We start from the raw sequence: 14,062 nt of genomic DNA, 5'->3' as shown, positions 1-14,062 counted from the left end.
TGTTGGGAACCGCCCAGAGTTGCTGGGGAAACCCAGCCAGATGGGTGGGGTATAAATATTGTTGTTGTTTCAAATGTGGCCTAATTCTGCGAAAGACCAACTATTTTGAGAGAAATGCAAACTCCAGAGCTGCTAGAACATGAAGGCTAAAGATTAAGACTTTCAGGTCCAGAGGCTTTGAGGTGTGGAATCAATATCAAGCAGCACATCAAAAAGCTCAGAGCGCAGATTTCCATTCCAGTTACTAGGCCTTCAAGGTAACACCATGTGACACGAAGGAAAGAACTCAAATAAGGATAAGAAAGATGAGAGAACATCAAGATAAGAATGTGTCAGAATAAAGTTGACAGATGACAACAACAACGAAGGACGCCCCCCCTTCAGAAGATAATATAGAAAGATACCAAGAAGATACCTCATTCCAAGAAAGAGAGAGGATGAGCATGCAAAATTCATAATTATGGATGAATGTACAAGCCTTACAACCATAGAAGAGGGATTCTCATGTTTCAAGCAAGTTCAAACAAGTTTTGTAATTTACTGTTAATATGAAGTACGTCATATATATACTACACAGTGCAGCGTCAGGAAGGGAGAGGGCCTTTTGGAAGGAATACTGCCTGAATGCAATCAGCTATTAAGTATACAGTCTTTCACCACCATCTAAATGTATTTTGTTGTTGTTCTAGTTGTCTGTTCTCAATGAAAAACATTTAAAAGAAATGTTAGAACTAGTTAATATAGCAATACACACATTTTACTTAAACTTCCATATAAACTTTAATACAGAACTATCATATATTGTGTTACCAAACATAAATTTCAATTCTAATGGAAGGATAATGGCTATAGTTATGCAACTCAGCTGAATATTAAGCGCTGCTGACAAAATGGTAAATACACAGTCTTCTGGCTCAGAACCAGCAATGCTATAAATACGTACATGATATTTTTACATTAATTTAGTATTATTTTTAATATTATAAATTGCCTTTCTTCTTTTAAAATTGTTCAGTTTCACAGACTTCAATATAAAGTGTCAGTAAAGGTAAAAACTTTTCATGACTATAGTAACTGGCAACAATACTCTTAAAGTGCCTCGAAGGAATTTAGTTCTATGAGTATCTAGCTTAAATTTCTGCTAAATATAGTCTTGGCCTTTTCCCATGACATTAGCATGAAGTTTGAAACCAGTTTCTTCCTCGCTTCCAAACTGTATCAGAACAAACTCCAAGAGACATATATCCCTGTCCTCCCCCCGCCCCATGTTTACATGGAAATATGAGCAAATAGTTTAGCCTTTAAGATATGCTTGATGGTATCTGACACTTCCCCAACCCACTTAACATCTAAGATGGTAGCAGAAATCTGAGCAGCGTCAAAACACTGGGACTGTATATTACGAGGTCATACAGTCAGTATTTCTTCAGTCAAGAATGAGGGCAAAATATCAGAGAATGAGGTGTTAAAATAATATGATTCCGAAGCTTGGCTATATAATCCACTGCTCAGTAGTTTAACACTTATCACCTTTGCTATCAGACGCAAAAGAAAATCTAAGTAAAATTATGTACATTACTTCTGCTGCATCAATGATTCCTGTTTTTAACATCAGTGACTCCATATTTTTGCTCACTTACTGCAAGCAGCCTTTCTGTCACTAACCCTGTGGTGTAGTGTGCAATTTGAAAAATCTAAGCTGACCATTCTGTATTTTTCTCTGCACTCTGTAAGTCAGAGGGAGGGAAACAGGCCAGACCTATGAGTTCACAAAGGGTTCATTAAGGCCTGGAGCTCTTTGTAGAACATCCTTATGTGAGGATATACACACAGGCCTTTCACTTTTTATAAGCCATTTTAGATTATTACCAAATATGAAACTAATGATGCCCCACATTTTGTGAGACATGCTTCTGTGCCTCTGAGTTTGAGCCCAGGAAACCTATGGGCTATCTTTATAATGACAACAGCTTGTTAAACCCACTGGTGCTGCTAGCAAGTTAGAGAGGAAAAAGACTCCAGAGGAGTTAGTCTTATACAAACTAAAAAGAACAGACATAGCCTCTGGTCTAAGAGATTATCCAGTAGTCATCATTTCTCCCCTTTATACAGGAAGAGGTAAAACGAAGCTATTGCTGCAAGAGATAAATATACATTTCAAAGACATGGAAACAAGCACGGTACTCTCTCATCTCCCATGCTGGACAAACTAGAACAGTGGTTGAGAAAAGGGATTTAGACAACAACAAGAGACATTGCTTGGTGACAAAAGCATTTCAGCACTGACAGAACACACCAGCTCAAGCACCTTAGCCCGAAAGAGCATATTTGTGACTAACCAGATGTTTGAATCGTATTCTGGGTCTGGGACAGGCCTCTTTAGCTTTGAGTCTCAAAACTGCCTCCTTTACAGTGGTTAAGACAAATCTCTATTGCAAGCCAATATTAACCACTTTTATATGCTGAAGTTTGTTGTGAAATACCAGCTACAAAAGAACCTTTAATTCTTGTTTGCATTTTTATTTTGTAATTGTCATACTGGTTATCTGCATGCTTTTCAAGGCATTTGCCCTGAATGATTTAGTCAGAAATAACTGGGAATTATTAAATGCATTTCCATGTACTTGCTGGAAATCCCATTGCTTTTTATTGTAATGTGACACCATAACAGCAATTATTGAAGATAGTTGTACAATTACAAGCTGTAAGTATTAATTTATGATGACACTGAAAAGTAAAGCCTGAATAACAAGCAACTAAACAAACCTTTAAATATGCCCCTGTAGTCTTAGTCTTTAGTAGAAAGTTGAAGGGAATGCAAAGTGGGGGAGCTTTAGTTCAGTTTAACTATACAGTCACAACATGTAGCATGGGAAGGATACACTGCTGAAAGCTGTTAAGTGCATCGAAAGTGGCATTTCGTTGAGTCCATTTGGAAAAAGGGACCAAACTAACAGAACCTGAGCTTTGATATTTAGTGGATTCATGTTATCTTTTACGTCTAGAAAAATATATTGAGATAGTGAAATAAAAGAGGTAATACTTACTGTTATTGGTACATCCTTTGTTCCTGAATTTAACAAGTGTAGATTTAAGATTTTGGGCAGATCTGTTGAAAGCCAATAAAAAAGCACTAAGGCTCGTTTGCATAAAAGGGATTTTTTTAAAGTCAAGTCAGCTTTGTGACATTTATTCAAGTTATCCAATGCTGAAATTTTACTTAATTCTTGCACTTCTCCATTCCCTTCTCCCCCAGACATAAGGAGCGGATGTTTGATGCTTCTGCTTCTAATCTGCAGTAAGCAATAGTCTGCCATTTTATCCAATTGTAGCAAACTGTGGTTAGTGTGCAAATTAATTTGTTCTCCAGTCAGGATCCAGGCATGGTGGCAAACTATTGTCTAGGCAAACCATAATTTGTCACACTGGAGCAAATGGGCAAACTATGGTTTGTTGCAAGGGAAGGGAGGGGGGGATCATGGTCACCATTACTAAATCCTGATCTTCCAAACCAGCCTGGTGCCTTCCACATGCTTTAGACTACAAGTCCCACCTGCCCTTTCCCAGTATGGTCAATGGTCAGAGATTATGCAACTGATGACCGAAACAGCTGAAGGGCAACAGGTTGGGGAAGACTGTTCCAAACTATGATTTGGAGACTAGTCTGAATACAGATGCACCTGTGTACAGTCATTTGGCAGGTGTATAAATTAAGAGTGATGTTATAAAAAGTACTATTTATAATTGCGTTATTAAGTTATTTCATTTTACTTTATATAATATTTCTAAAGCTAGATATCCTAGGCATTTAAATACAAATGAGGTGGATTCAGAAAGTTTCCCTCATGCAGAGTTCTGCTAGAAGAAGAAATTATTTTCACCAATTCCTCCTTTCCCCTGTAGCCCCCAAAGATCTGCTCTGGAGGGTTTGGGGACTCCATGAAACACTATGAAAAGTAGCCGCAGAGATAATACCAAAAATCACCTTCCTGCACCCCGTCTCCAGAAGAACCCTGGATTTTTATTTTTATTTATTTATGTAAATGGGTGGATCCTTTCCATTAGCAGCAGGACCTGTCTGGATGCAACCCAATACATATGAAGGCCTACATGCAAAGGCTAAGGAACAAACACATGAAACTGATATTACGCAGCTCTTGCAAAATGAGGTGTGTCTACTCACAATCTGAAATGGAGGTGTATTAAAATATAGGACTCACCTTGGGTTCTTAAAGTACCAAAATCTAGCATTTCTGTCGATGAATAAATTCCTGGGGCTTTAAGATAGGACAAAACAAAGTGAGTATCTTTCACTACTGCAGTAGGAAAATACATGAAGTTGATGAAACATTACATTTCTACAAACCTGTTGTGACTTCTACTTCTACTGGCAGAATAATAAACTCTGTGCTGTCTGAGGCATTTGTTTTTATTCGAATGAAGGCTGTGTAATTATCTGCTTCCCTTGAAGAGAAACTGGCTCTCATAACTCCTTTAGTTTCATAGGGGGGAATTTCCTATTGAAACAGACAATTGTGCAGAATATAAAAGTCAGTATAATAAAAAGGTCCACAATGCCAGCTATAATACAAGTGGAATATGGAGTATACAGTTGGCGTTTTTAGGCAATGAACTAACTAAATAGTGAGATGGAAGTGTCAAACAGTTTCAGAAACAACCATCACATAAAAGGTTCAGAATCATCACGTGTAGATTATTCATGCTGACAAGTAACAGTTTGTTAAACCTGCCTTTTCCTAAGTGCCTAAGACTAGTTCTGTTGTAAGAAACCAGTACAAGAAATATATTTGGTGATGCTACCAATGTTTTAGAGAAACACTTAAAAGCCTATTTTGCATCAGTAGCACAAAAATGTGTAGATACTTCTGTCTGTGCCATCCAAGCCCACTCATTCCCCACTCCTACAACAGGCAAGCCATAATTTTCTTTCCTCCTGTGCATTCAAAATTTCTGGAAAGCCTACATTATAGCAAAGAGAATAGGAGTTAATTTGTCTATACGCTTCAAAAGTGGGAGATTCTAATCACTGCTACTCAGAAAGTGTAAAAATAAATGTATCCAATTTAAGTTATACTCAGACTAGACCCACTGAAATAAATGAAAATGACCAACTTAAGTCCATTTTCAATGGGTCTCAGTAGGACTTAGTTGGATACAAACCAAGGAGTCATCAGCAACCATCTCAAATTGCATGCAGGCACACTAGCAATTTTATACAAAAATATAAACTGAAATTTTATACAAAAATATAAACTGGAGGATTGTCCTGGAAAATCCTAGAAAAGTTCCCTAGTATTTCTTTGCTACATAAAAGGTAGTTGGTGTTATATCTTCAGTCAAAACTACAACTTTTGGAATATTCTGTGGCTAGAATATTAGATAAAAACCACACACGTGTCTAAAATCACTTGGTAAAAAGCTTATGTGCTATCAGACTTGCGATGAAATGAAATTGAAAGTGGCTAACTCACTATAGGACATAATTGTTAGGTATTTGTATACAATATTTATTTTAAAATAAGTTTTATTTGCTTTTGTGACAAAAACAAAACATGTAACATGATATACATATAAGTAATATATAATTAATAGCATTGGTTTTACTGTAGGGCATTTGTTCTTCTCTTGTTATGAATGGAATTCTCATTTTAAATTTGTTTCTGCCTTTCACCTTTTGCGTCAGCCCCCCGCCCCCCCCCGCAAAGCAGTTGTCCACATTTGCTGGTATATACAATATTAACGTTACTTTGAAAATTCATGACAAGTTCGTTCCCATTCTGCTTTGAACTTTCATACTTGTCAATGGACCCTGTTGATATTTGATGCTGCACAGTTATGGTTTACTCCCTTATCTTGAATTGCTGGGCCTCCTGGCCTCATTTCAAAACAACATCCACCCTCTTATCTGTATATGTGTGCATGAGATTTCAGGATCAGCAGAGGAGAACACCATGCATCTGAGGAAGGGTGCTCTGGCCCACAACAAAAGTTGAAGCCACAACAGATATTAGTCTTTGCCAGAACTTATTAATACCTTAGTGTGAGTCAAGTAATATTTGTGCCACTCACCCATAATTTTCTTGTACCCCCTTGCTGACCAGTTGGAAGCTCTAGGTGGAGATCACCTCCACTTGAATACATTTCTACCACCTGTGAGAATAGCCAAAAATAATAATTGATAAAGTTAGAGCTCAAGTTCCAACTAGACACACTCTCATGGTTGCCAGCTAAGGAGAAACTATTTATATTTTATTTTCTCTGTGGTAAAGACCACACAAACAACATAGTCAATGAATTGTCTCAAGTGTTAGAATATGTCATTTATCATTCCACCAAATAAAAAAAATAATCAAGTGATTTTATGCAAATGAAGTTTCTGTATTTGCCAAGTCAAACCTTACATGCAAACCTTTAGTTCCATGAACATAGCTTCTCAAAACTACCACCAAGACAATTATTTTAACTTCAATGGTTTATACATATAACATTCCGAACTGAAAATAAAGGAATAGAATCACAGTATACAAAGAGCACCTGAAATACATTAACATTATATTTTAACAGGTAACTGTAAATATGAACAGTGCTCCTACATACCTGCAAAGGCTCACTATGGGGGTTGTGTATATTTATAATAGGAGAAAAACTGCTGTTTACTGGAACTTTTGCTCCTATAAAAGGGCGAAGTCTGTAAGGGTTTGGTACTCCTACACCAAATACCTGTTTAAGAAAAAGAAAACAAGCTTTTAGTATCCCAGTGTGAGTAATTGTCTGTTTTCCACCTTTAAAACTCACACAATCATTGACAACAAAGAAACACTACCTCTTTCCCAACTTGGAAGTTTACAGTTACAGTATTTTAAAGTGGTCTCATACAGTATCTATTGCTTTAGGATACAAGAAAATATACAGTGGTGCCTCGCAAGATGAAATTAATTCGTTCCGCGAGTTTTGTCGTCTTGCGATTTTTTTCGTCTTGCGAAGCACGGTGTCGGGAAAGTTTTGGAAAAGCTTCAAAAATCACCAAAGTCTTTAAAAACCTCAAAAAAGGCTACCACACCGTGTTCTATGAGTTGCTCCTCGAAGTCAAGTCGCAACTGTATTAACGGTGTTAAGAAAAAGGAAACAAACTTGCAAGACGTTTCCGTCTTGCGAAGCAAGCCCATAGGGAAAATCGTCTTGCGAAGCAGCTCAAAAAACAAAAAACCCTTTCGTCTAGCGAGTTTTTTGTCTTGTGAGGCATTCGTCTTGCGAGGTACCACTGTATCTTTTTCTTCCTTTCAGGAGCCACACAAGTGACAACCACAGACCAGCTTTTCTCTAAATATTTGTTTTGCAACCAGTTTTTGAACTTTTTATATGCAATGCAGATTTTTTTAAAACAACAACTTAAGATCACTGAGTAGGACTGAGTCAAATACAACCCTTTGAATTTTTTTCTAGCTCCGAACCACAGTAACTTAGAGCACTACAGGTAGTAAATCATGATTATGTTCATGAATACAAAAAATGGCATTCCCCCCATTTTTGTCATTCCTTTCAGTTTTCTAAAATATGTGATCTTATTCCTGCAAAAGCTACTTTGCCATTTAAATGTCCTTCTCTTAATTTTTTAAAAATATTGTGGTGCGCTTAAATCAATCAACTGTATTAGATCAAGTGTATTATCAACTTTCAAGTCAATCACTATTACTGTATCTCATAAATCAACAGAAGCCTGTTTTGCATTTTAATAGACAACTTGGAGGCTTTTCACCTTGCAAATAGCTTGTTCATTTCTAAGCTGTAGGAGGCGCATTAATACTGTAAGACTTTTTGTAATCTCAAGTGCACGGAATATGCATAGCACAGTGGCACTTATTGCAGGTGTCTCAAAGCATCAAATAATATGTATATATTGCAGACAAATGGCATCTTGCTCCATGAGTAATTCCCATTTGAAAGCAGGAATGTCAATCAGAAAATCTAAGTTCATGATACGTGGCTGTTGGTTTCAATTGAAAGCACTGACTTAAAGAGACATATGCTCAGCTATGAAGTAGTCACACATTGCAGTACAGTGCCACCTCAGTTTAAGAACATCCCTGTTTACGAACTATTTGGTATACAAACTCCACAAAACCGGAAGTAGTGTCCTAGTTAGCAAACTTTACCTCGGTCTACAAATGGAAGCCGAACAGTGGAAGGGCACCGGCGGCGGGAGGCCTCATTAGGGAAAGTGCGCCTTGGTTTAAGAATGGCTTTGGTCTAAGAATGGACTTCTGGAATGGATTAAGTTCATAAACTGAGGTACCACTGTATATGCTGAGCACCAATCTTAATAATGTGCTTTCACTTCTGTTCTCAATCATTTAAGACACGGTAACATGATGTTTTCTCTTACCTGGTAAGTAAATACCCCATGATTAGATGTATTAATAAATAAAGTATTTTCTACGTTTCCCACCATTCTTGCAAGAAAAACCACATCAAATGATGTGTTCCCCCCTGGAACGATTTTCTGAAAAATAAAACACCAGATATAACATGACATGTTGTTCATCTTAGAAGGGTAGTGCTTCAAATATGAGATTGGGCATTCAAACACAATTGATATGTAGAAGCCGTGTGTGAACACCCATGAGACAAGCAAGCCACATACTATAGCCCTTTCTTTGGAAAAATCAATTTAAGTACCTTACAAAAGTTACTTCCAATACACTCTTTTTGATTTGGTTGATACTGCATCGAAACAAACAACTGTAAAGTACAACATGCAGGAAAAAAATCTTTTTTAAACATTATAGCAATATTACTAATGTGAAAGAACACTGAACTGCTTATTGTTTAGCTTACTAAGCACATTGCTCCAAGTGTCTCAGGTTCCACTCTAAATGCCAGATTGGAGTACATAATGTAGCTCCTACAAATTGGTGCTCTGACTCATTCTTCTCAATTGGCCTTAAAACACAGAAAAATTATCTGATGTGACTCCTCCCTGAGCAAAGTTATATAACACTTCGGGAATCTTCTATTTTCTTATAGACTGCCTTACAACACCCATAATTGCTTGAATCAATGAGCACAGAGCGATCATAAGTTTAGGAGGTACCCATAATCAAGACTTTACTATCTGAGGAAACTTTTTCAGTTTCAGAGCCACATTATAGCATTGGTAATCTTCCAGAGGTCACAAGCAAGGGTGGACATGGCTAAAACCAAAAGCAGGTAGGGTCAAAACCCCATACATACCCTATCCACACAAATCTATCCATTCACACACACCACACCTCACACACTGTCACCTCCATTATGGAAGAGTCCTACATTGATAGATTTCATTAAATATGTTAATTGCTTTAGGGAAGATGTGTGATCAGTTAAGTCTTGTATTAGGATTAAGAAGGGAGTATGAATTTACAAGCTTTCCATAATCCCTCCCCCATTCTCCCCCCTCAAATATTAAACACTTGGATTTAAGCTCAAAAGATTATTTCAAGTGGCAGTAAAGAAACACACACCCTTGCTAATTAAACATGCTTCTGGAATAACAGGACAAAGAGAAGGACCAATGATCATTTCAGCTTTCACTTAATGCTGGTTGACACCCTGACAGTGGCGGAGAGACACGATCTTAATTGAAATACATGTTGTTGGTTATTTGCTTTCGCAAGTGCCTTGTAAAATGCAGCCTTATTTGGAGCCTTTTTCATATATTTAAGGCACTTGGTTAGTAGGTTTTACAAAAACATGGTGAAGAAACACAATAAAAAAAACTAGTTATCTTAGCAGCTCATAGAAGCATGCACAAAAATGACAGAATCACTTCCAAAGGGGTGGCAACCATTTATCGGCAACTACTTATGAGTGCATAAGCTCTAAGTAGCAACTCCTACTGAAAATTAATGCATCAGCAGTACTCTGCTCCTGGCTGTGTTATACCAAAAAAGAAGAAGTTCTGATGAACTTGAAAACTCACACGTTACTTGGGGGACTTTGGTTGGTAATAGTAAAACTACTATCCTGGTATGGATTCCCCCCTCCCCCCATGGACTAAATTCAGCTACTACTGGTTAGAAACCATTTCTGAGCTATAATTATCCATTTTCCATATTCTTGAGAACACCAAGGCTAGGGGCCGGAGGTTCTCCACCACTGCCCTAGAATGATGGAGGTATTTACTTTTTATATAACCCCCCCACAGTGAATTGTACGTGGCATAATTTTGTTGAGCTTGCATTTAAAGAGAAGCTATTTTAGTTACTGTGATGAACTCTGAAGTAAAATCAGTTTTTGCTGAAGTGAAACCAGCTTGCAGAATAACACCAACTTCAAAAAACTTCAAAACTCACCCTGTTTTGAAAAAACGATGCATGAAAATGTGAGGTGGTTGCAGATATTGATACTAATATAATAGTTTCTTCTGCACTTGGATTGTGCAAGTAAACCTTTTCCATTTTTGGCATCCCAACTGGCCTGTATTAAAAGAGAGTAGAAAAAGCATTTAAATTGTTTCCTCAATTGCCTACAACCACAAAATATTTATAGTTTTATGGTTGCAAGGAACAAACAGGTGCATTTTGTGAATGGCCACTGTCAATTATTGTTATTATTAAAATTTATATACCGCCCTTCATCTGAGGATCACAGGGCAGTTTACAATATAAACACCATATAACAAACAATAACCCCCCTCCCCACAGTTTAAAAGGCCATAGATTGTTTAATTAGCCAGGAGAAGAGGAATGGTTTGGCCTGGTGCATAAAAATATGCAACGAAGGTGCCATGCATGCCTCCCTGTGGAGAGCATTCCAAAAATAGGGAGCCACCACTGCAGAAAATGCCTGTTCTTGTGTTGTTACCCTTCAGACCTCTTGCGGAGGAGGCGTATGAAGAAGGACCTCAGATCATTATCACAGGGTCCTGGTCCTGTACTCTTTCTTTGCATTTCCTTTCCTTCTGACCTTACCACTTACAATCCTCCTCCTCTACCCCACCCAAACCTGTATGTATGATACATCAGGCCAATGCAGAGGGGATGGGAGAAGCTGGGTAAACTAATCCCAAGCCTCAGAGGGCTAAGCTGGCCAGGAAGGCCTGCCAGGGACCAGCTTCTTTGTTGTTTGAGTTTATTCTAACAAGACTCCTGCCCCAGGCCTCAGACAAGCTCTGCAAGACCTGTGATACATACACACACCCATTACTCAGGATAACACTTCATGCATTTGAGGAATTAGACTGTAATCCATGAAACCTTATGGTGCAATGCACTTGTTAGCCTTTTAAGTTGCCGCAACTTCTTGTTGTATTCCCTACAAGTGTTTGTGTCATTACTTTATTGCAAGCATATAATTATTCATGATGCAAAGTTATAATTGCTCCAATAAGCTGATAGGACTCATCAGGGCCTCAGGGATTGGTGGGTGTCAGGGTCTAGTCCTTCTCGGTAGGAGACGATGTTCAGCTGTAGGTATTTTGGCGGCGAGACCCTAGTTAGGGTCTCGGGAGCCGGTTTTAGGCCTTGCTCTATATTCTATATCTGTGAGTCAAGGCAGCATATTGATGCACCCCCGTGCGGTGGCGTTTGCAGGGCCTGTTAAAGGGTTGATTGTGGGAGTCACTGGCTCTACAGCGGCAGCATATAGGTCAAACTCCTGGCTAGGTGAAGTGGGAGGGTATGCTGTGTAAGTTTACGCTTTACAGTCCCCTCCCACAACACCTGATTGCCCTGTGCATCCTCAGCCCCTGTCGGGCATGAGCAGGATACCTTCCAAGGCCTAAGCCAAGGTTCCTACACCTGAAACATAAATGAAGTTGTGGCCTAATTTAAACCCATACATTCTTGTCATGTCTCATCTCTTGGGGGTGTGGTGGGCACCGGGGACAGGGTTTAACACGCGGACTCGCAATTACTCATGATGCAAAGTTATAATTGCTCCAATAAGCTGATAGGACTATTTTTATATTGACTGTTGTTGCTTAGTTTGGCATATATATTTTATGCTAATATTTTGTACCAAGATTATAAATAAATACATTTTGCAAAGTTATTTTTATCCTGCCTTTCAACTGACTAATGGAGTGGGCTAAGGCTGCAACTAAACAATTCTGTCTTCTGGCCTTAATCCAGAGATGTGCAGCATGCATATGCAGCAACTGTAGCACTGCTGCATTAATAACTCCAGGGAAATGCTGCACTATGACTACTGCCATTATGGCTGTATCTCCAGGCATTGAAAGACTAATGATGAGAAGAAAAGAGTGAGTGCTGTTCTGATGTTTAATTGATCAGCAGAGTAAATTAATATTCAAAAGCCAAAGTTATTCAACCTTGCACATTTTGACTATTTTATAGTCTACTTTTCATATATCCACTGTTGACAGACAACATTCCCCCACCCCAATATGGAGTTCGACTCAGCTAACCAAGCTATGTTCCTAGTAGGTCAGAAAAAAGCTTGGTTCTGTTCAAGCCCCTTTCAGTTCCTGTCATACTACCAATGATGTAATCTGAAGAACAACATGGTCCAACTCCCTCCACACAGTGCTCCTTATCTGGCTGCTGCGGCATGAAATAAGTTCCCTGTTGGTGCACATGAGTTGTATCTAGAGAAGGACTCACATGCCAGGGATCCTGAGAATTTAGTTTTTCCAGGGTCCCTGGAACCAGTAGATTCAAGTGGTAAATAGATGGCACCAAAACTCTGCACGTACAAACTGTAGTCTAACATGGTACAGTCCTCAAATAACTACTGTATAAACTAGTGCTACACGGAAAGCATACACAAGGATTAACAACTTCATCCTTTGGTATTACTGGAAAATCATATTAGATTTTTTCAGTCGAAGGGCCCTTTCCTCAGTAAAGCAGACAGAAGCAGCAACAACAGATACTTCAATCATTCCTCCAATTTAGACTTCATTTATTCCTCCTCTTCCATCTTCTCCCCATATGTTTCTTTTCCCTCCAAATACAAAACCATGTGGTATAGCTGAAGTACAACAGGTGCAAATTTCTGCAAGTGTGAACCATCAATACTATGCATCCACTAAGGCCTGTTATATGACTTAGCCAACACACAGAGCCCCTTATACAGAAACTATGTGATTGATGCTGGGCAGATAAGGTTCTGGGCATGTAACATAAAACATATTATCAGCTTTGCCTTTTTAATACATAGGTTTTTCAGACAGCTATTAACTTCCAGGTGCCTTCTATTTAGAATGCTAGGCAAAGTGTTCCCAACTTACTGCTCATGGAAATCCAGCATTGGTGGTTCAAACCGAATCGGTCTGCAATTCCCTCGATACATAGATATACTGTTGGGGAGAAATGAGAAGAGAACAAATTAAGATGACATTCAGTTTTTAATTCATGTTCACAATCTTCCAAATTAAGTTGCCAGTTAAGTTGAATGACAATCCAGGCTTGCATCCAGCAAAGTAGTCCCATTAGCCCAAGGACTGCCACTTGCACAACTGAACTTTCCTTCATGTTGCATCCCACTCCCACCAAAAATCTATTCTAGTTTTTCTCAGCCCTCTGGAGCAGTTCAGGGCAGTTCAAAAAAGGGTACCCAAACACCTGTATATCACAATGCCTTTTTAGTATCAGCAATTGGAATGAGAATCTGCCTTAGATAGGCTGGAAAACTATTACAAATGTTCTTATTATACATGAATGACTAACTGTGCAATCCTAACCATATCTATTCAGTGGTTAGGTCCTATTAAATTCTTTAGGCTTTACTCCCAGATTAATTGGGAATAGGATTGTAAATCTTAGTTAGGTCTAAACTGAGAGAAAGCCTATGCTGAAATATAAGATAAATTAAAGCTGCCAGGTGTAGTGTATCTTACGTGGGTCCCCAGGGTGATTACTTATTTTAAAAGCAATGGGAAAAAATCACCCTCAATCCAGTGGATTTAAACTACAATCCAGTATCAATTATCTCATTCCTGGGCAAGGAGACAGAACAGGTGGTGGAATCTGAACTCCAGACAAACCTGAACAGTGATTATTTAGATCCATTTTAGTCTGGTTGCGAGCTTGGTGTTGGG

The 14,062-nt window shown here is 38.5% G+C and overlaps 1 protein-coding gene across 1 annotated transcript in view; it reads right to left on the bottom strand.

Annotated features, from left to right (window-relative positions):
• The window catches only part of TMEM131 (transmembrane protein 131), a 75,213-nt gene that overhangs the window by 26,999 nt on the left and 34,152 nt on the right, over nucleotides 1–14,062 (bottom strand). Inside the window, exons 4-11 of the mRNA XM_081003672.1 lie at nucleotides 13,253–13,321; nucleotides 10,353–10,476; nucleotides 8,405–8,521; nucleotides 6,619–6,741; nucleotides 6,091–6,171; nucleotides 4,367–4,517; nucleotides 4,221–4,277; nucleotides 3,048–3,109 (exon numbers count right to left, since the gene is read on the bottom strand). Coding sequence (XP_080859798.1) covers nucleotides 3,048–3,109; nucleotides 4,221–4,277; nucleotides 4,367–4,517; nucleotides 6,091–6,171; nucleotides 6,619–6,741; nucleotides 8,405–8,521; nucleotides 10,353–10,476; nucleotides 13,253–13,321 — 784 coding nt within the window. The remainder of the gene's footprint in view (nucleotides 1–3,047; nucleotides 3,110–4,220; nucleotides 4,278–4,366; nucleotides 4,518–6,090; nucleotides 6,172–6,618; nucleotides 6,742–8,404; nucleotides 8,522–10,352; nucleotides 10,477–13,252; nucleotides 13,322–14,062) is intronic.

This window comes from Podarcis pityusensis (genome assembly GCF_964106645.2).
Source record: "Podarcis pityusensis genome assembly, chromosome: 4".
Classification (NCBI taxonomy): Eukaryota; Metazoa; Chordata; class Lepidosauria; order Squamata; family Lacertidae; genus Podarcis; species Podarcis pityusensis.
The sequence above is the reverse complement of the archived record's forward strand: the minus strand, read 5'-3'. Positions and strand labels throughout refer to the sequence as shown.